A 20999-nucleotide genomic window follows, 5' to 3' on the forward strand; every position below is an offset into this window, starting at 1 on the left:
GAAAACCCACAAATGGCAGAAAAAGAATGAAAGACAAACACAGAAATAAAACATACAAAACAACAAATATGGTAAACATTAATCCAACTATATCAATAATCACATTGTCAATGGTCTAAATATACCAATTAAAGAGACTGTCAGAGTGGGTCAAAACATGTAATTCAACATATGCTGTCTACAAGAAACTAACTTTAAAAATATACACATACAGATTAAAAGTATCACGCTAAATTAAGAAGCACTTCAGTTACTTTATCCAAAGGTGTTTCTAGTATTCCAGCCATCTAGGATCCCATCCTCTTGCTACGTGGAATGTTTTCATTCATCTGGTTTTGTGTTCTGTACTCAGAGATTTAGTAGATGACTAATGGGCAAAACCCTGCTTTCTTTGCCTTTTAAAGAAAACTTTCCAAGGCGCTCAACATCTGGTTCTGAATTTAACACAGGCAGAGGCAGTGCTGCTCACAAAAATGTTTATAAAGTAAGTTCTCCCCAAACCACTCCATAACCAAGCAACCCTTCATGAAAGTAAGCCTAAGAATAACTGTCTTTAGTGCAAAGTGCTGAATCCAAACTATGTTAACTTTCACTCGGTTACTTTCACAGAATGACAAGTCACTTTCGGAGAACCAGGTAATCAATCACAAAATGCTACATTTCCATTAGAACAGAGAAGTGCCTGAAGGCGCACACATGACTAGCAAACAACCTGAGATTACTATAGGTTCAGCTCAGTTCAGTTGCTCAGTCGTGTCTGACTCTTTGCGACCCCATGAATTGCAGCACGCCAGGCCTCCCTGTCCATCACCAATTCCGGGAGTTCACCCAAACTCATGTGCATCAAGTCGGTGATGCCATCCAGCCTCTGTCGTCCCCTTCTCCGACTGCCCCCAATCCATCCACGCATCAGGGTCTTTTCCAGTGAGTCAACTCATCGCATGAGGTGGCCAAAGTATTGGGAGTTTCAGCTTTAGCATTAGTCCTTCCAATGAACACCCAGGACTGATCTCCTTTAGAATGGACTGGTTGGATCTCCTTGCAGTCCAAGGGACTCTCAAGAGTCTTCTCCAACACCATTACTACAGGTTACTGAACAATAAATTGGAAACATAACTGCAATTCAGGCAGGGACAGGGAAAATTATTTTGTTTGATCTCTGTTTTTCTTAAAGGATTAGGAATTCTACCATGATAATAAAACTAAATGCTTGCAAGCAATGGACAATCCAAAATAAAACTAGAATTCTATTCACAATAGCATTAAAAAAATAAAATATACTAGATCTAGTTTAACAAAAAGCATGTAAAGACCTGCACACTAAAAATTTCAAAACTTTGCTGGGGAAAAACGGTGCACACAAAAAGATGAACGATCACCGACCTCAATACACAAAATTAACTCAAAACGGACCAAAGACTTTTAGAGCTAAAAAAACAAAAATTTTAGAACAAAACATAGGAGAACATCTTTAAGACCCTGAGTTAGGCAAAGATTTCTATACTATAAAGCATGATAAACTGGACCTCATCGAAATTAAAACTGTTTTTTAAAAAATTAAAGTTATTGCACTTCAAAAACAACCATTTAAAAAGAAAAAGACAAGCAAAAGATCAGAAACTATGTATATGCAAAACACATATACATAAAGTCTGATAAAGGACTTGATTCCAAAATACAGGGCTTCTCAGATGGTGCAGTGGTGAAGAATCTGCCTGCCAATGCAGGAGACCTAAGAGATGTGTGTTCAATCCCTGGGTTGGAGAGATCACCTGAAGCAGGGCAACACAACCCACTCCAGTATTCTTGCGTGGAAAATCCCATGGACAGAAAAGCCTAGTGGGTCCATAGTGTCACAAAGAGTTGGACACAACTGAAGCAACTTATTAACACGCACCCAGAATATATAAAGAACTCTTACAATTCCATGGAATAAGACAAACAATGCACATCCAAAACTGGGCCCAAAAAATGAGTGAACATTTCACCAAAGATACACGAATGGTAATAAGCACATAAAAAGATGCTATACATTACTGTCATTCAGTTCAGTTCAGTAGCTCAGTCGTGTCCGACTCTTTGCGACCCCATGAATCACAGCACGCCAGGCCTCCCTGTCCATCAACAACTCCCGGAGTTCACTCAAACTCATGTCCATCGAGTCCGTGATGCCATCCAGCCATCTCATTCTCTGTCGTCCCCTTCTCCTCCTGCCCCCAATCCCTCCCAGCAACAGAGTCTTTTCCAGTGAGTCAACTCATCACGTGAGGTGGCCAAAGTATTGGAGTTTCAGCTTTAGCATCAGTCCTTCCAATGAACACCCAGGATTGATCTCCTTTAGAATGGACTGGTTGGCATTAGGGAAATGCAAATTAAAACCACAATGACATAACTATTTCATGCCCACTAGAATGGCGATGTTATGTAAGAAAAATAAGAACAAATGTTGGCAAGGATGTAGAGAAATTCCTCATACACTGCTGGTGGGAATGTAAATGATGAAACTGGCAAAGTTTGCATTTCTCCAAAGTTTAACATAAACCTTCTACATTCAGCAATTCTACTTCTAGAGAAGTGAAAGCATGTTTCCACAGGAAAACATCTAATAGCCAAAAACTATAAACAACAAACATCCTTCAACTGTGAAAAGTCAGACAAAATGTGGCATTATCCAGAAAAGAGGATAATTCAGCCAAAAAAAAAAAGGAGTAAACTACTGACACATATTATACCATGAATAAAATCTCAAAAACCTCTGAAGAAAAAAAAAAAGAATCAAAAGAGGTCATGTACTGTATGGTTTCATTTATATCAAATGTTCAGAAAAGGCAAATTTAAAAACAGGAAATAGGAAATTCCCTGGCAGTCCAGTGGTTAGGGCTCTGCACTTTCACTGTAGAGAGAACTGGGTTCCATTCCAGGCAGGGTAACTAAGAATCCGTAAGGCTTAAAGCACACACATCTCCACCCCGACATGCAAAAAAAGAACACAAACAGAAAGTACATCAGTGTTTGACTGGGGTTAAGGGTGTGAATGGGCTTCCCTGCTGTCTCAGCAGTGAAAGTTGGATCCTTAGGTCGAGAAAATCCCCTGGAAGAGGCACAGCAAACCACTCCAGTATTCCTGCCTAGAGAATCCCATGAACAGAGGAGCCTGGTGGGCTAAAATAGGGTCGCAAAAAGTCAGAAATGACTGAAGTGGCTTAGCGTACACGCAGGCACATACACAAGGGTGTGAATGGGGATTAACGTAAATGACTAACAAAAATCTTACAGAAGGGATGAAAATATTACCAAACTGATCTATGCTAAAGATTGCACAATATAGAAAGTTACTAAAAATAACTGAATTGTACGCTTGAAAGGAGTGGATTTCAAAATATGCAACATACAACTCAATAAAGCTGCTTTTTTGGGACTACCCTGGTGGGACAGTGGCTAAGACTCCACGATCCCAATTGCAGGGGACATCAGGAAACTAGATCCTACATGCCACATCAAAGATTGGAGATCCTGCGTGCCACAACTAAAATCCAGAACAGCCAAATAAACAAACAGATTGATTTTTTTAAATAAATTGTTTTTAAAATTAGAAATCTGATCTTTAAAACAGGTGTGGAAAAAAAACACTGAAGTATCTATAGTAAGTACTCGACACGGGAATGCTGAATAAATAAGGAGGAATATAATTACTGCAGGCAGTGATTTTTTTTCAGAGTATCGTAACACATGTTTGTCTACTGGGAGGAAGTGTGAAAATATACGGTAACATTGAGAAAAGATCCACACTGGGATAACAGAGATACAAGCTGGAGTGTTCATTCAAACACTTATAGCTATGGGGTATCACAAAAGTCATTAAACCATGCTGAGTTTAAGTTTCCCTGTATAGAGTCATCTGAGTCCTTAACACAATGAATGAATGCTTACTTACTATGGTAAGTAAGTATGTAAGTACATATGTATGTAAGTATGTATGTATGGTTGTTAAGTGACCTGAAAACTGATAGTCGGTGGCAGCAGTATAGTATTAATAGTAAAAACTACATTAGGAATGGCCCAATATATATTTGGTAAAAAAATGCTACATTTCCTTGGTGACAGATGGTAAACAGACTTATTGTGGTGATCATTTTGTAATGGTTAAAACTAAAGCATACAAGAAGAACCTTTTTCTCAAGGAAACAGACTGAGGTGAGGCAAAGCACCACCAATCAAGAGACAAAATTCCTCAAGAGTAGCACGTATGATTAAACATCACACATGCAACAAAGGCAGTCCAATGGAAACACATACATCTAAAATGCTTACACAAAGTAAAAAATTTTTAAAGGGAAGGTATGTCAAAAATAAAACTAGGCAGACAGCAAGAGTCATTAAAATAAGAAATAACTCACACCAACAGTTCGTTCCTTCTTCACAGGGGAATCATAAATTAAGGAGAAGGATGTATTTTATTAAACTGCTGATATATTGGAAAGAGGAAAGGCACCACGCATGCAAGTAATGTTTCCAGCTCCATTTTCAAACACCTAGAGCCATACTATTTAGTTCAGAGGCTGATACAGTCCACAGGACAAATCTGGCCTGCCATCTATTTTTGTAAATGAAGTTTTATTGAAAGATAGCTGCACGTGTATTTACATGTTGTCTGTGGCTGCTTCTGTGCTTCTATAGCAGGGTTGAATACTGACTACAGAGACTGACAGACAAGCCTAAGATATCTACTATCTGTTTACAAAAAAATCTGTTTTGTAGATTTCATTTGTTTACTGTTAAGTATATGCTGATACAGTTTAAATGTTTAAACCAAGGAATTAAAGGATGAGAGTTCTGACCCTGATAACACACTGGTTTAAAAGATATTCTGGGCACATTACATGATAGGATATACCCTGAGGCTGCTTTGGAGTCTGTTCAGAATCGAGAAGACCTAAGCAAAATTTAAGTCAGTTTCCTCACATCTGTATCATAGGCATAATACCATATCTTCCAGAATGGTATGTATAGCACCCAAAACTGTTAAATGTAGCTGGTAATAACTATTCATTAAATGTTAGTACCTTCCATCTACATACTAAGCTGGGGCTTTCATCTCCTCCTTGTAAGTTTGCATTAACCCTCATTCTTTAAAGCCAGGCCTCCTGTCACAAAGAGACACAGCTGTGCAATATACCCTATTCCTTATTTATCCAATATGGACCTAGCAATCTGTAATGTCCCTAAAACTTTTCTAAAGTAATGTCCATATATAACATGAGACAGTTTCATAATTATAATTATCATGTAAAATCTCAGGATACACACACACACTCTCACATGTCTATGTACATACATCCAGTTTTGCCTTAGAACTCATTTCGCAGACTCAGAGAGCACTCTTAGTTCTAGAATAATAACTATATTATCCTATCCCCTTCAAGACTTTTGATTTTTATAATCAGTTTTCAGTCTTTGTCTTTCCAAATAAAAAAGGACTAATCGCTTTTAATCAGTCCTCATTTCTGAATCCATAATCTTTCTGGTCAAAAACAAAGAAACAAACAAACAAAAAGATCCATGTAAACTATGGACTATGGATGATAACAATAGGTCAATGTAGGTCCATCAACTGTAACAAAGGTACCACTCTGGTGGGGGACGGTGACAATAAGAGAAGCTATGAATGTGCAGGTCAGAGAGTACAAGGGAAATCTCTATGCTCTCCCCTCAATTTTATTATGAGCCTAAAACTGCTCTAAAAAATAAAGCTTTAACTTAAAACAATAATAAATAAAATAAAATAAAAATCAGAATCCTCTAGCAAAGTGATATTTCCCAGGACAGTCCTGATTCAGGCTGGTCATCACAAATGATTATTAACAACACCCCCAGTAGCTCCCCTTAAGTGTCCTGGGTTGCAGGATGAAATTATATGGTCACCACACCACACTCCTATGCCTCAACTTTCTCTAAAATCAGCACTTCAAAATACAAACTTGATAAATAACTAGAGGAAGGGAATGTATGTACCATCTTCCATCTTGAAAGATTTAAAACTGTGCCACCCAAACTGTTAAAATAAGTTTCTCTTCATTCTTAAAGCTGGCTGTTTAGGAACCTCTTTTCCCTCGTCATTTTCCAGGATCCAGATGGTAACATTTTTTAAACCCCATATGCAAAATAAGCTAAACATATAATCGGGAAGGATCTATACTCATTAGCATCCTGTGTAGTTTAAGAATGTATACAGAAATATTTTTTAAAGAATCTGACAAAATTTTTAAAACAAAATGCTTTATGTGAGAAAGTAAGATATTAAACGTATACATGGGGAAGGGAAGGGAATCTGAAAAACAAGGCTAAATATTAACTGTGGTGCTATTTCAGTAGTGTTACTAGGTTAATACACTCTTTATCTCTATTTTCCAGCTTAATTAAAAGGAATCTGTCCTGTTTATACTGGCAGATTCTCACATGCAGCCAAAGAACAGCCAAAGATGTTCATACTAAAACTGAAGTGAATATACATGGGATGCACCCAAACTTGGATAAATTCCAAACTGCTGTGCTACCTAGGTACAGCCTAAATAACATGAGGCACTTTAGGAAGGCACAGAACACCCAGGACACCTCTAGGATAAAGGGATCGTCCTTTGCTTATGCAAAGTACTTCTAATGTCATCAGTGGCAAGAGATTTCTAGAGTTCAAGGTGGTGTAGAGTAATGGTTCTTACCCAGGTTTAAGCTTGAAGAGGATCCATGTGAAGAGAGGGAAGGAGGTGGTGTCTGTGAATGTCCTGGTCCCTGACTAGGGAGAGGCATGCCCACGGGTCCAGGAGAGGAGGAAAAGCTAAGGCCGTTATAAAAACTGTGTCCAATGGGGGTCAAGCTGCTCGATGTCCTCTTATAAAGGTCACTGCTGCCAGTCAGGGAGTCACGGCGGGAGCCACTGCCAGTGTTGGAGTTTGCAACTAAAATGGAATTAAAACAATGCAGATAAGAACAGGCCTGTTCTTCGAAGAACAAGCCCAGTGACCTGTTCCTAACACTTTGATCCAGACTCCTTACCACCGCAAATTTGTCAGCAGAGACAGCCTAACTGTTCATGTGGCAGTTCTAGGGGCAGGTAAAGTAATAAAGAGGACATGGCTCAGGTTAACATGAAACGTTTTTTTCAAACCATCACACGTATGTTAAAGTCTCCTTCCTTTTGTGTCTCATATTATGGGGGTAGGGGTGGGTTAAAATCCTCTGATGGCCACACAAGTTATGGGAAAGGTGAAAGAAAATGGGCTAGAAAGAATGCCTTTCATCAACCCAAAGGTTCTGGTAGAAAAATGGAGTAGAAAAAAGATTTGTGAAGGGGGTACTGCCCCACTACACAAGACTTACATGTAAAAGCCTGGTTTCTCAAAGGGTTCAATCAACAGATACTACTAGCCCCCAATTCCAATTTAAGATACTGTCTCTCAAATAAACCCTTCTGTTTTGATCACATTGTCTTACAAACACCACAATTATTCCATCATTTTCCTTACTACTTTCCCGCTTTTTTTCTCCCATTAAAACATTTAAAATATCTTAAGTCTAATTTCCTTCCTCCCACTTTTCCATAATATCCACCTTAATTCTTCTCAAGACTAGAGAAAACTCATGACTCCTTAAGGCTTGCAGGTTGTGGAGTATACCACCCTAAGATTTTTGGTAAGTCCTCCTCCCTCGGTTTTTCATATCCACATCTGTATACTTCCCTCCACATTCTCCCCAATGCCTGCAGAAATCTCCCCAGATTTTCTTATCCTTAAAAAAAACGGACTCTGAGAGTATAAATAAGTAGCAATGTGCGTGTAAACCTGAAATAGGCCCCAAATGTATAACTTGATTTGAACAGTCCATTATCTCAAAGACGTGTGGAACAGCTGGGTTCCCACGGGACTCGGTCCAGATCTGCCTGTGGTATCTGTCCAGGGTTCCATGCACTGCCAGTAATTCCATAAAGATTGTAAAAAATAATTAAAATTTAGTTTCAGCACATCAGTCTGATTTCTACCTGCTGTTCCAAACCCTCCAAGGGCTGATCCCAGGGTGGCGCCGAGAGAACTGCTACTTCCAAATCCCAAGGATGTGTTGGCAGGCTGGGCGGAGCCCTGGGAGAAGAGGGAGCTGCTCTGTGAATTACTGCTCAGAGAGTTGTTGCCGTAGAAAGAGCTGGATGCCAGGTTGTTACTGGGCTGCTGCTGAGGCTGGGGCTGGGGCTGCTGAGTTCCTAAAGGGCGAAATGGTCCATTTGTTGTTCCAGCAAGACCACCGGCTGCTCCATTTGCTGAAGCTGCGGCCGCTGCAACAGCTATGTAGAAGAAAGCAAACCATATGGCTATGAAAGAGACTGGCCACATTTCCAAACTGCATTGTTACCCTTTTGAAAACCTTTTAATGCTGCCATATCTTTTCAAAGCAGACACAAACCTTATAAGGCTATACAAATCTGTCTTTGATCCCGTCACCTGAAGCTCCTATTAATATTTTTCTACTTCTACTCTCAATTCAAAGTCAAAATACCACTGGAGCCAAGTTCACTATGTGGGCAGATTATAAAGAGTCTATAATTTAAGATAGCTATGGGTATCAAAAGTACTCATTTCAAATACAAATACTTCCTAAAGTTTCAAGTTCTACAATTACCTACATTAAGGACATTTTCTCCAGAATCACATACTGAAGCCCGGCAATTCTTAGGACACTTAAGCATACTTCTCTGCCCTAGATACTCCCACTTTTGTTCCCAAATTTATAATATATATAATAATGCAATATATATATATGACATATATACATATAAAGACTTAAAATAAAAATCTATTGCTGCCCTCCCCCACCATAAGAAACAAAAACAAAACAAATAACAATGCATCTTAAAATAACCATATGAATTTCTGTGAAATTAGCCCTGGACTTCTGCCAACAGTGCTATTTTATGTGAGTAACCCAACTTCCTATGCTCACAGTAGAGCAGGTCCTTGATGCTATCCAGCTGTTACACCCTTGTCAACAGAATCAGTATCTATCAAGGTCACTTGCCACTTCTGACTCTTTCTCTTTGAAAAATTACAGGATAGAATTCTTACTCTGAGAATTGTCAAATAAAGTATATTTCAACATAGTTTAAGAATATCATCCTTCTCCCTTTTAAACCTGAGTGAGTCCACTAGGACATAAGCTCACCTGCTTGTGCCGCTGAGGAACTAATGATGACTGGGGCGGGAGCAACCAGTCGAACAGGAGCTCCAAGACCATTTCTCGCTCCTGCATTCACCACAAGCGCACCGGTTTGGTCATAGTAAGCAGCGGGAGCCAAGACTGGGTAACCTGAGAATATTAAGATGACAGATAAGTATATATGAAACTAACAAATGTTTCCTGGACACCAGCATACTGTAAATAGTTACAAACTCAGCACTAGGGACAGAAACACCTAGGTTTATATCCTGGCTCGACCACTTAAGATAGCAGCATAACCCTGAGTGTCTGGGTAGTATCCTCATAAGGTTAATAATAATACCTGACTCACAAAGTTCTTGTGAAGATTAAAAAATGAGTGTAAAAGATGTAGCATGCTACATGGCACAGTAGGGGGTAGTGTAATTTATTACACACCAAGTGTTAGAAAGGGAATTCAGTGGGACAGGGAACAACTGTTCTCTTTCAAAGTGCTAACCATGGTTATCACCAGCAACCATACACTGACAACTATTTTATGTTTTCTGGACTATACAATTCGTATCACATAATCTAAACGCAAATATACTGACTGCAAGTTATCAGGGAAACTCTAGACAAGCTTCCATTAACAGGTTCTTTCAATACTTTGAGACAGAATCTTCAAATGCTATTGAGCCATAAGATTAATTACAGTTGACTTCATAATAAAACATAAATGCTTAGTAACTAACAACACGCATGATCTAAGTTCAAGTTACTCAGTGAATTCATAAATAGATAAGCTGATCTAGCTATATGCCAGGGTCAGTAAGAATCCATAAACTTATACTGAGGTCTGAGAAGGACTTGTTTAAAAGGCAAAACCTCAAACTATAGGCAATCCATGCAAAGAATAAGACCAGGAGACAGTAAGCTAAGAATAACACGTGTTCAGCATACATATCAATCACAGGTAGACAGCTACAAAGCACCCCTACCGCTGGTTTGGGAGAAATTCTAGAAATGTAAGGAGAACATGATCAAAGAATACTAGGAATGTCTTCCTAATAATAATGTTCACAAGTATCAGCCTTGGAGCGATGTTGATGCAACCTGGCCACTCCTTTCATTCTTCACACTGAGGGAGAAAACCTACTCCACCAAAGGAAAACAAGATAATCCAAGCTGTGTGCGGAGGTTTACATATTTCCAACATGTAAGATTATGACTGGCTCAGAATACCAGGTGCTCTCATCAATGAACTATAGTCTAAGTGAGGGCAAGTGTATGTCATCCTCGCCAGTCCCCAAATGATGACAAGCCTAAGCAAGCCCAAAGTACTGCCATTCTCCTCTGAACCTCCAACCAATAAGCAGACTTTTTCCCCCTCAAGTGATGAGGGACAACAATGCAGCCTCACCTGGCATGCCTGCAGCCAGTCCTTGTCCAAATGCAAGGGCAGAATTAACTGCTGCAGCTGCCACTAGTGGATCAGCTTGCTGTCCCTGCTGGTTCTGATTTGGGGTCAAAGGACGCTGGCTGGCTCCTCCACGGAGAACCTGGGAGACAGAAATAAATCAACGTTTTATTCACTGGAAACATCTAAGACCCAACACATGCTTAAGTTAAATCAACTTTAAAAACTGATGGTTGTAAACCATTTTTCCAATAATGTTTTTATGCGACATGAATGTTAGGATTAAAAACAAAAAATCAATTAACAGCATTTCATATAGTGAAATTTCATTCTACCACTTTTAGTTTAAGAAACATATTACCTTATAAGAGTTAAAACCATTTAAAAGTTATAATTCAGTCATTAATCAAATACTTAATGCCTAACATCTGGCAGGTATTGGGGATAAAGCAATGAGCAAGACACACAAAGCTCCGGTCTTCTTAGAGTTTTTATTCCAGCGAATGGGAGCTAGACAGTAACCCTATAATAATCAAAAGAGGGTGAAAAAAATTATGCTAGAGTGGATGAGAGGTTCAGATATGATAAACAAGTAATCTACCCACATCACCAAGTTATAATATCTGTTTTAAAAAAATTAAAAACCAAACACACAAAAAAGGTTGTATTTTCTTTATGGAATATGAGAACATTTTCTCTACCCTATAACGTTATTCCCATTCATCAGAGGCCAAACAGCCCCAAACGAAATCAACAGATTTGATTGTAGAAGGTGTCTGACCTATTTCTATTTTTCCTCATAATTCACAGAGAGCAATCTACATCTATTTAAGTATCAGTCCAGAACATTGACATTTCAGTGCAGAATACCTGTTCTGCCACTGTGATAAAGGATCTTTTTCTTTAATTAATGAAAGATAAGATGCTGATAACCATTGTTAAGAATCTATTCCAAAAGATCTATATATGACAGTAAGTAAAAATGCAAAACCCAATAACAAGGCTAAAATTACCAAAGTTTATACATTTTGCAACGTTTTCAAAGGTAAAGTTCTTATCAGATCATTTTCATTATCACTTTACTATTTGTTACACATGTAACCAAGAGCCCATGTACAGAGAAACACTACTATCAAATATTTATTAAATGAGTATTTAAGGTGAAAGACACTGTCCATACTGGCAAAAAGAGACGTACAGACACTAAATCCACTGAAAGTTTCTCATTTTCTTATCCACAGAAGTAGTGAGAGTAACAGCTGATCATGCAAATTTGTAGGAAGTATTAATGTCTGCAAGGCACTAAACCTAATAACCAGGAAACAGTCAATAACCAATAGTTAATTCCTATCAAAATATTAGGCAATTCATCTATCTGTGACCGAAAGAATTCTAATGGACTTTACAAGAGAAGGAATGCTTCAATCTATACAGATAGAAGACTCAAGAGAAGTTGCACAGGTGAGAGTTTGGGCCAAGACTAAGATGCCTCACCAACAATCCAGAAGAGCTCTGACTCAAGGGAAAGTAAGCAGCATTTACAGAGATATGGCAAATACTAATAGTTCAAAAAATTTTTTAATTTTAAAAGAAGAAAAATCAATGAAAACATCCTTTTCACAGGGCATATCAATTAGGCTTATGTTTTGTTAGAAGTTGGGTATCAAGTCAGAGGACAGGGAAATGGACAAGGTGTCAGAAGAAAGGGGTAGTCCAGACCACTGAGTTCTGTTTTACAATGAAGACAGCAATGTGTATCCTTTTAGTCAACTCTCTAGAAATCGATGCGGTACCCTTGATGATAAACCAAAGTTTGTAAGTCAGCTCCCAATATTCATATTTTAATTTCATAAAGAAATGTCAAGACCGGAAAACAAACATGTAAAATTTCACAAGTAACAGTTTACACATCGAATAAAATCAACAAAAATGACTGAATATCTATTTGTAAAACGCTATCCTACAAGTCAGTTTACTATTTTCATGATGCAGAAAGTATTAAATTCTATTTTCTTTTCAAAGGTAGTGATTTTAAAAGCAGCATTAAAATTTAATAAGCAAGCAGATGCTCAACGGAGATATTTTAACAATCATTCATCCTTCTATAGTTCACCATACTTGGTAGAATCATCATCTATATAGTCTCCCCTCATCCAGAGGCTTCAGAAGCCATTCTGAACTTTCCTCTCATGATACAACACCCTGCATCAAGCCACCACCAAGATTGCCACCATGCCTGAGTTCACCTAATAGCCAGAATTTTTTCTTCACCATTTTGAAATTAAAAAAAAAAAAAACATTTTCATCAGGTGTCAAAGGAATCTTCAAAAACAATGAAAAAGGAATCAGAAAAAAGATGGAGTGGCCAAGAGGTCAACCCTAGCAATTAGATTTGGAAAAGAGCATATTTAGAAGGTAACAAATGCTTTCTGATAAAAGGCAAAGGCCAAAAAGGTCAAAAGTTTTAAAAGGACCTCTCATTTAAATGACTATAACCAAAGAAGTTCACCAGGAAAATCATATTTTTCCTAAAACATCTGAAGTCAGAAATTGGCAAAAATGACACTGGAATGAAAAAATTGATACTTGTCAAAAGATAATTTGAATAACAACTTTTTCACAGTAGAGTCTGTTATTGTTGGTGACAGAAAACTCGGAAATAATGCACCTGTCACGCTCAATTTATAGCTAAGGATATATTCAGAGATGTCATGCAACTTGCCTTAGTTGCAACCAGTTAGTGGCAGAACAAAGACGAGATCTCAGGTTTTCTATCACTCTAGATGTCACAATATGGTCAGAAGACAGCACAAACTGTGAACTTACACACTTGTGTTCAAGTCTTAACAATTTAATACATGTGTGACCCTGGGCACAGAAATTCCATTCCCTCAATCTTATGCTGGGAAGTCATGTAATCTACTTATTAGAATTAGAAATCAAAGAAACAATATGTAAAGCACTTAGCTTTAAACAAAAAGCCTTCAGTAAGATGTACTTATTACTATTTTTCTTATTCGGTCTATTAGAGCTGATGTGAAAACACGGCGATTACTTCAGTCTTCCAAATCCATGATCTGGCAGCCATTTAAAACACAGAGACCACCACCTGGTAAGTATCAACTTTCCACAAAGAGTAGCTATTAAGAACTTTATTAATAGAGGTCACTCTTCTATCAACAAATTATCTGCTGAATCCCCTCTGCACGTACTAGAATTGTACCTACTGTAAAGAAAACCACACATTAACTTCCAAAAAGTCATCTAACTGAAAAAATACTGAGCCAGACAAAACTAGCTAGAATTTCAAGACCTGGTTTTTCTATAAACCTGTGAAATCTAAGAAATTAAACATACACTTTATTAGTGAGAATGATAAAAAGCAAATGATTCTTGTTTGGCTCATTAACATATGTACATATATAAGCATGGTGTTTTTCCTCAAAACGAAAAAAAAAAAAAAGCTTTAATTTGATGATGCTTATCGAAAGCCTAAATGCTCGTTTTATTTACTCAAAAAAATTTTCCATTATTTCCATTATACCATGGAAATAATCAAAGATTTATGCAAAGGATATTAAGCTTATTTATAACACCAAAATATTGCTAAGTTATAGCAGCAGTTACATAAATACAACAAATAATAATGGACTGGTCAAAATAAAGAATGAGGCACTCTTCTACGGATTTAAAAATAATAAATAACACGGAAGAGTATGATAATAAGATGCAAAGCTGTGTGGACAGCATAATCCCAATTTTATAAGCAATTAATTAAATAGTAAGACTAGAATGACAGATACCAAACATTTATACTGGTTTTTTTCTGACACAAGGATTTAAGGGATTTATTTTTCCCTTCAAGTAATTCAACTCACCACAACTTTCAGAAATAAATAGGTATTATTCTGGCAAGCAAGAGAAAATAGCCTAATATAAAAAGACATTCAGTTTTGCAATTAACTATTCCTTTTCTCATCTTGGTTAAAAAGCTTACTCTAAGTTAAAAAAGATATAAATAGGTTTAAGGTTTATGTCCAATTCAATAGATGTTACTACACATAAAATAGACAAACAAGGACCTCCTGATAACACAGGGAACTATATTCAATATCTTCTAATAACTTATAATGAGAAAGAATTTGAGAAAGAATGTATAAATATATATGTATATGTGTGTATATGTATGTATAACTGAATCACTTTGATGTATACCTGAAACTAACACAACACGGTAAAACAACTATACTTCAATTTTTTTTTTATAAAACTGATGCCATAAATAAGCAATCTGAAGAACTAGTACCTCCCCTTTGGTAGCAAACTACTTAAAGAGAAAGCCAGAAGTGATCCTAGAAGGTGCTTAGAAAGTAACCAAAGTATCAATGCAAGAAAACTTGACCATCACTAAACTGGAAAATCCTCTTAAGCAGTATCACATGGTATGTCATACCATGATCTCACTTCGGCACGCTGACCAAAGAACAGATATATAAAAGGCATTCAGGAAAGCACAGGCGAGTCTGTCTGAACTCATATACTACACAAGGGAACTCACTCATTCACCATGCACCCTTTAATTATACACAATAACTAATATTCACACTAAGGTGGGGTAAATTTTGTTGACATTTACCTGCTGCTGCCCTTGCTGAGCCTGTGGGGTGGTCTGCTGATTAGCAGAATTTGTTGCTGCAGCAGCGGCGGCGGCTTGCTGCTGGAAAAGACTGGCAGGGTAGACTCCCCAGGGAGTAACTCCGTAATACTGGGGAGGGACCACAGCCGGGCCTAAAAATAGCAAGAGAAAGGTAAGAAAAATTTAGATTATTAACAATCAGAGTTTCCAAAGACTATACTTGATTCAGCAGACACTGCTGTAAAATATTAATATATTGATTCATTCTAGCTAATCATGAATTCTATTTTTTAAAAACAGAAAATATGATTTCCACACCAAAGTATTCTAAAGACAGCAATATACTCCAGGCCTAGAGAAAGGAGCTGGGGAAGGAAAAAGCATTGGAGATACTGAAAGGAAGTACAACTGATAGAAGTTGGAAGAAACTAAGAACAGATGGAAGAATTGGCCTTGGTCAAGAAGAAGGCAAAGGTGTGTTTTTTCCCTGAGAAAGAAAAATATATATATAGGATAGATATAGACAAAGATAGCTGTTAAAAGGGAAATGGAAAGTCTGTATGCTTAAAGTGATGGAACACAGCAAAAGATGAAGCTGCACCCTGCTTTCAGTCTAAGGATGGCACCTGAAGTGACTGATGGGGACAGGGATCTTGGTGCTTCATTAACTCCAGAAGCATGAAAATCCATCAGCTGTCTGACAACAAGGCCCAGACACGCCACTGAACCTCCATGGCTCAAATTTAAAGAGGCTTGTTTTTCCCATCTCTGTTTTTAATGTAACAAAAATCATTCAACACAACTACATTTAGATATCGGAATGTGAAATTTTAAACTGAAGTCAAAGCTGAAAACAAACGGAAATGGAAAAAAAAAAACACAACACCTCGACTTCTCACAGATCTGAGTGTTCTATACAAAACTGAGTATTCTGTTTTAACCTCTTTGGCAACAAGCTACCACTGCAGTCTCTGCCAAACAGAACAAGCAAGAGAGAAGTTAACAGAGCTATGCGGACAACAACCTAGGTGGGGCAAAAATCTAAACCACAGAATCCTCAGAAGCTGGTGGCAAGAAACATCAAGGCTCATTTGCCAACCAAGACAAGGGCACAAAGCCAGTGTCTCACACATGCGGGAACACATATCTAACGAGGATTTTCCTAGTTAAAGCACAGTTTCAAATATTTGCAACTTGATTAAATAATAACTGCACTTTTCAGTGAAATTCCATAGACTTGTTTCAAATACATCCATTCTGACATAGTAGCCAGTCCTGTAGAAATATGTACTTCATTAAGTCAAAATAAACTGGTTCATGTTTTTGCTTCTCCATTAAATTCTAAAACACAAATAAGTCAAATTACGTTACTGTCCAATATTACTATAACATTTCTTTTCTTTTTAACTCTCACATTTCTAATTTGGCATTTTCTGTATATGAAGTCTTAGACAAGATCAAGAATCTGTTTATAAAGGTGCCCACAGTCAAAAACAGTGCAAAATGGTGCAAAATGAAGGTGCTGCTTAGGAACGCTATGTTACAGTGTGAGTTATTTTTTAATAATAAGCAAATGAGTTAAAAAATTTTAAACATGTGGGCATGTTAGGCTCAGGGTGCATCATTAATTGAGCTTGATTCCCTCAGGATGCCTGTTTCAATTTCTGCGGATTAACATTCCACAAGAATATGCAGTTTTAGTTTATAACAGTTAACATTTCTGCCCTGTGTGAAAGCACTTAATTCATTTTCAGTTTGGCTCAGATACGAAGTACAAAAGCAAGGTTCTCATCATCAAACTATGATCTCACTGAGGACAACTTTTGTCATCTCTAAGACTGGTTCTTTTTTTCAAATAACATACGGTAAGTTAGTAAAGGAAAGAAAGTACAGAAAAGATAATTCAAGACAACATGGACACTATATGACAGTGAAGTACATGCATAGGCTTTGAGCTAGATTTGACTTAAATCTCAACTCTGTAACATTTAAATTATGTGACCTCTACTACCCAAAGCAATCTACAGAATTAATGTCATTTATATCAAATTATCCATGACATTTTTCACAGACCTGGAACAAATAACCCTAAAATTTATATAGAACTAGAAAAGACCCAAAATTGCCAAAACAATTCTGAGAAAAAGAACCAAGCAGGAGGCATAATCCTACCAGATTTCAGACAATACTACAAGGCTACAGTAATCAAAACTGCACGGTACTGGCACAAAAACAGACATACAGACACCAGTGGAACAGAAGGGAGAACCTAGGAATAAACCCACACACCTACGGTCAATTAGTCTTCAACAAAGGAGGCAAAAATATACAATGGAAAAAGGACAGTCTCTTCACCAAACAATGCCGGGAAAAGCTGAACAGCGACATGAAAATAAATGAATTTAGAACACATTCTCTGACTGTACAAAATGTCTTAAAGACTTAAGATATGACACCATTAAACTTCTAGAAGAGAACATAGGCAAAACATTCTGACATAAATCATACCTATGTTTTTTTAGGTCAGTCTCCCAAAGCAATAGAAACAAAAATAAAAATAAAAAAAGGGACACTGTCATGTTTACATACACAAGCAAATAAATACAAAGTGATAAGAAAAAGAGTAAGGACAGGTTAACAAAGGAAGCTTTCTAGAGGTATACCAGCTAAGAAGCTTCCCAGACAAAGTATGGGAAAAGAGTTTACTCTAGAGGATTAAGGAGACCATAAGGTCCAAAGACACAGAGGCCTAAATCAGTGTGGTGTGTGTAGCAAACCAAAATCAATTTAATACTGCTAGAATGTATGGTATGAGACCAGCGAGGGGGAACACATGTGGAGATGCTCGTATAGTCATGGAAAGACTGCTATATATGGTGGATCCCAATCCTCACTAATCCTCAGAATGTCATGGGAGCTCCTTTCAAGTACTAATTTCAAGGAACAATCCACCATCACCACCAAAGTAATTTGGAATGACCAGCCATGCTGACGTTAACTGCAGTATACTATATTAGGTAGGTAAGACAGAAGTCAATAAAGGATTTAAGTAGAAGGGTGACATAGTAAGATCTGTGTTTGAGACTGTTTTCTCAAACAATCTAGGTGGGTGAATGAGGGAGAAAAGGAAGAAAGCTGGTAAAATATAAGAGAGAACAGCTGTAAAAGTCTAGGTAAAGATGAAAGGATCTGCCATAGTAGGAAGATATAAGCAAGGGGAGAAATTCCCAAAATATATATGAGCAACTGGTGACTCAGTGGAGCAAAAGTATCTAGACAGTAACACAACACTGTAAATGAACAACTTAACGTAAAGGAAGCGGCCTAAAGCAGAGACCCCCCAGCTCCCAGCCTGCAGCCTGTCAGGCACCAGGCCACACAGCAGGAGGTGAGCAGCAGGCAAGTGAGCCAAGCTTCATCTGCCAGTCACCATCGCTTGCATTTCAGCCTAAACCACTCACCCCATCACCCAGCCCCTACCCCCCACCATCTATGAAAAAACTGTCTTCCATGAAACTGGTCCTCATGCCAAAAATGTTGGAGACAAGTGGCCTAAAGGCATCTGCACCAAACCAAAGAAAAAAGACAGGAGGTAGCTGATTGACCTCATTTTAAATATGTTCAAGTCTGAGGTTATAGGTGGGCAGAGATATTCAGCTGGCAGATAGACAGTCTTGGAAATCAGGAGAGAAATATCCAGTGGAAACACGGATTTGTAAAACAGTATAAAAAAACAAATGCCCATCAAAAGGACTTTTGTTAGCAGGTGAGAAAATTCCTCATGTGGCAAAACGTCTCACCTAGCGTCGCTGCTGCGGCCAATCCAGCTGTGTAGGGGTCCGTCCCCGGGGGCGCAGCACTGATGATATATGGGTTGGGGACGAACGCAGCGGGAGCTAAACCTGCTGAAAACACACCTGTCAGTAAAAACAAACTTGACTAAAACAAACCTACCAAACTCCTACACAGTCTGGCTAACCATTCCGTGGGGAGGAGAAAAAAGAGAAGCTACAACAGGTTGAGAGTGAAATGGACTTTCAAAAAGATAATACCTATACTAAAGATTATGGTGACATCCATCTATCGTCTTTTTTAATAACCTCTGCTAAAGATTACAATTAAAACTACTAAGCAGTTTTAAATTCAGCACAATTTCTAAAAGACTAATGAAATTATAATGGGTTAAAATAAAGTGATTTAAAACAATTTGTAATGGAATGGAGGGAAGTATTTATTCCCATTTAAACAATTTTCCAGTTCTCCTCAAAGAAAATGTATGCCTATTTATAAAGACTACTATCTGTAAGTACAAATTTAAATCAGACCCAGGCAAAGGTTTTTATGTCTAGACTTAATACAGGTGACCCTTTGACAACACAGGGGATAGGGGTACCAACACCTACACAGCCAAAAATTCATGTATAACTTTAAAATCAGCCCTCCATAGCCACACTTCAGCAGCAATGATTCAACCAAGGATCAAGTAGTACTGTAGACCACATTTATTGAAAAAAATTCATATATAAGTGGACCTGCACAGTTTAATCCCATGTTGTTCAAGGGCCACCTGTATAACTAGGCTAGAAGCAAGTCTTTTCTTCCACAGCATTTCACAATCCATGATGGGTGATTTTCTATCTATTCAATCATGTCATTTTAACCACCCCCCTTTATAAAATTTCTACTTGTATAGCACTATTTCGAAGAGACCCCCAAAAAGCTGTGGGGGGAGGGGCAGTGTCAGCAATAAGACAAAAATATGTTCCATAAGATAAAAAATATGTTAATATCAAGACATTAACAAGTACAACAGGTACAGAGCAACTTCAAAAACCAGTGATTATGACAAAACTTTTTAAATTTTTCAACACATGCTACTTGGAAAATACGTTTACAGGTACTACTTGCCACTTAATAAGATGTGAAGTTGAGACATCCATAGTCTATACATGCCCAACAAGCACAAAATTGTTGTTTAAATTCATCCAAACCTACCAACAGAGCTGATGCTAGTCACTACTACAGGAAAGACTTTAAATCCTGAAACAGCTGGCAGACCAGTAACTGGATACTAAGAAATCTTATGAGTTAGGTCTAGAAAAAAAAGAAGGTGACTAAACACAACTGGACGAGAGTTAGAGGCCGTTTACTCTGAGATCTGTCAGGACTTTCACAGTCAGTCCATACTAGCTGGGTTCCACAGCAGCCACTGTCCTAAGATGCAGCCACCCCTACAAGGGAGCTTTTGGCTTAAGGACTTACCGATGTGGGGCTGATGTGCAGCTGCTAGTGCATACTGCTGCTGCTGAGCAGCTGTCAACTGCTGGACAGCAAGCGCATTGGGTCTTTGGAACAGCTGAGGGAAGAAAAGGGCATGATGAGGTTAGAGAACTGGTCTCATGAAGGAATTTTACAGCCTCTCTGAATAAAAACTTCTATAAACTCTTGTTTAGACACGATACTTTTAACACAAATGTTCTCATGCTCTACTCCATCCCCTTGGTATCTATGATGCTTCATAGTTCTGCTTTCCCTCTACTGCTCTGGCTCAATTTGGTGAGCCCAGTTCCCATGTGCTGACTACTTACTTCACAGGTTATCTGTCCCCTGAACCATAAGCATAGATACAAATGCCCTAACAGTTGTTTCAGGTCTGAGGGCGCTGCCTGATCCAGAGCAAGCCAGAACTAAACAAATGTACTGCAAATGACTTACCTCACTGCAGAGTGCTGTTATCTCCCTTCAGTTCTTTTGAGAACTCCACAA

The 20999-nt window shown here is 38.0% G+C and overlaps 1 protein-coding gene and 1 non-coding gene across 16 annotated transcripts in view; both read right to left on the reverse strand.

Annotated features, from left to right (window-relative positions):
• PUM1 (pumilio RNA binding family member 1) overlaps positions 1-20999 on the reverse strand; it is a 124871-nt gene that overhangs the window by 26604 nt on the left and 77268 nt on the right. For 5 of the 15 annotated variants that reach the window (XM_055398906.2, XM_055398905.2, XM_088844437.1 and 2 more), the window contains 7 exons: positions 20496-20589; positions 19034-19135; positions 15234-15385; positions 10601-10739; positions 9205-9348; positions 8033-8329; positions 6717-6953 (listed from right to left, as the gene is read on the reverse strand). In XM_055398906.2, coding sequence (XP_055254881.1) covers positions 6717-6953; positions 8033-8329; positions 9205-9348; positions 10601-10739; positions 15234-15385; positions 19034-19135; positions 20496-20589 — 1165 coding nt within the window. Of the gene's footprint in view, positions 1-6716; positions 6954-8032; positions 8330-9204; positions 9349-10600; positions 10740-15233; positions 15386-19033; positions 19151-20495; positions 20590-20999 lie in introns of all 15 variants that reach the window. The other 10 variants (XM_055398902.2, XM_088844436.1, XM_088844423.1 and 7 more) reach the window with 4 other exon arrangements.
• On the reverse strand, positions 10408-10484 carry LOC129538744 (small nucleolar RNA SNORD103/SNORD85). Its single transcript, XR_008682287.1, has one exon. It is a non-coding gene; the product is annotated as a small nucleolar RNA SNORD103/SNORD85 (small nucleolar RNA).

This window comes from Moschus berezovskii, chromosome 2, assembly GCF_049115385.1.
Source record: "Moschus berezovskii isolate FMDL1 chromosome 2, NW_MosBer_1.0, whole genome shotgun sequence".
NCBI classification, from domain to species: Eukaryota; Metazoa; Chordata; class Mammalia; order Artiodactyla; family Moschidae; genus Moschus; species Moschus berezovskii.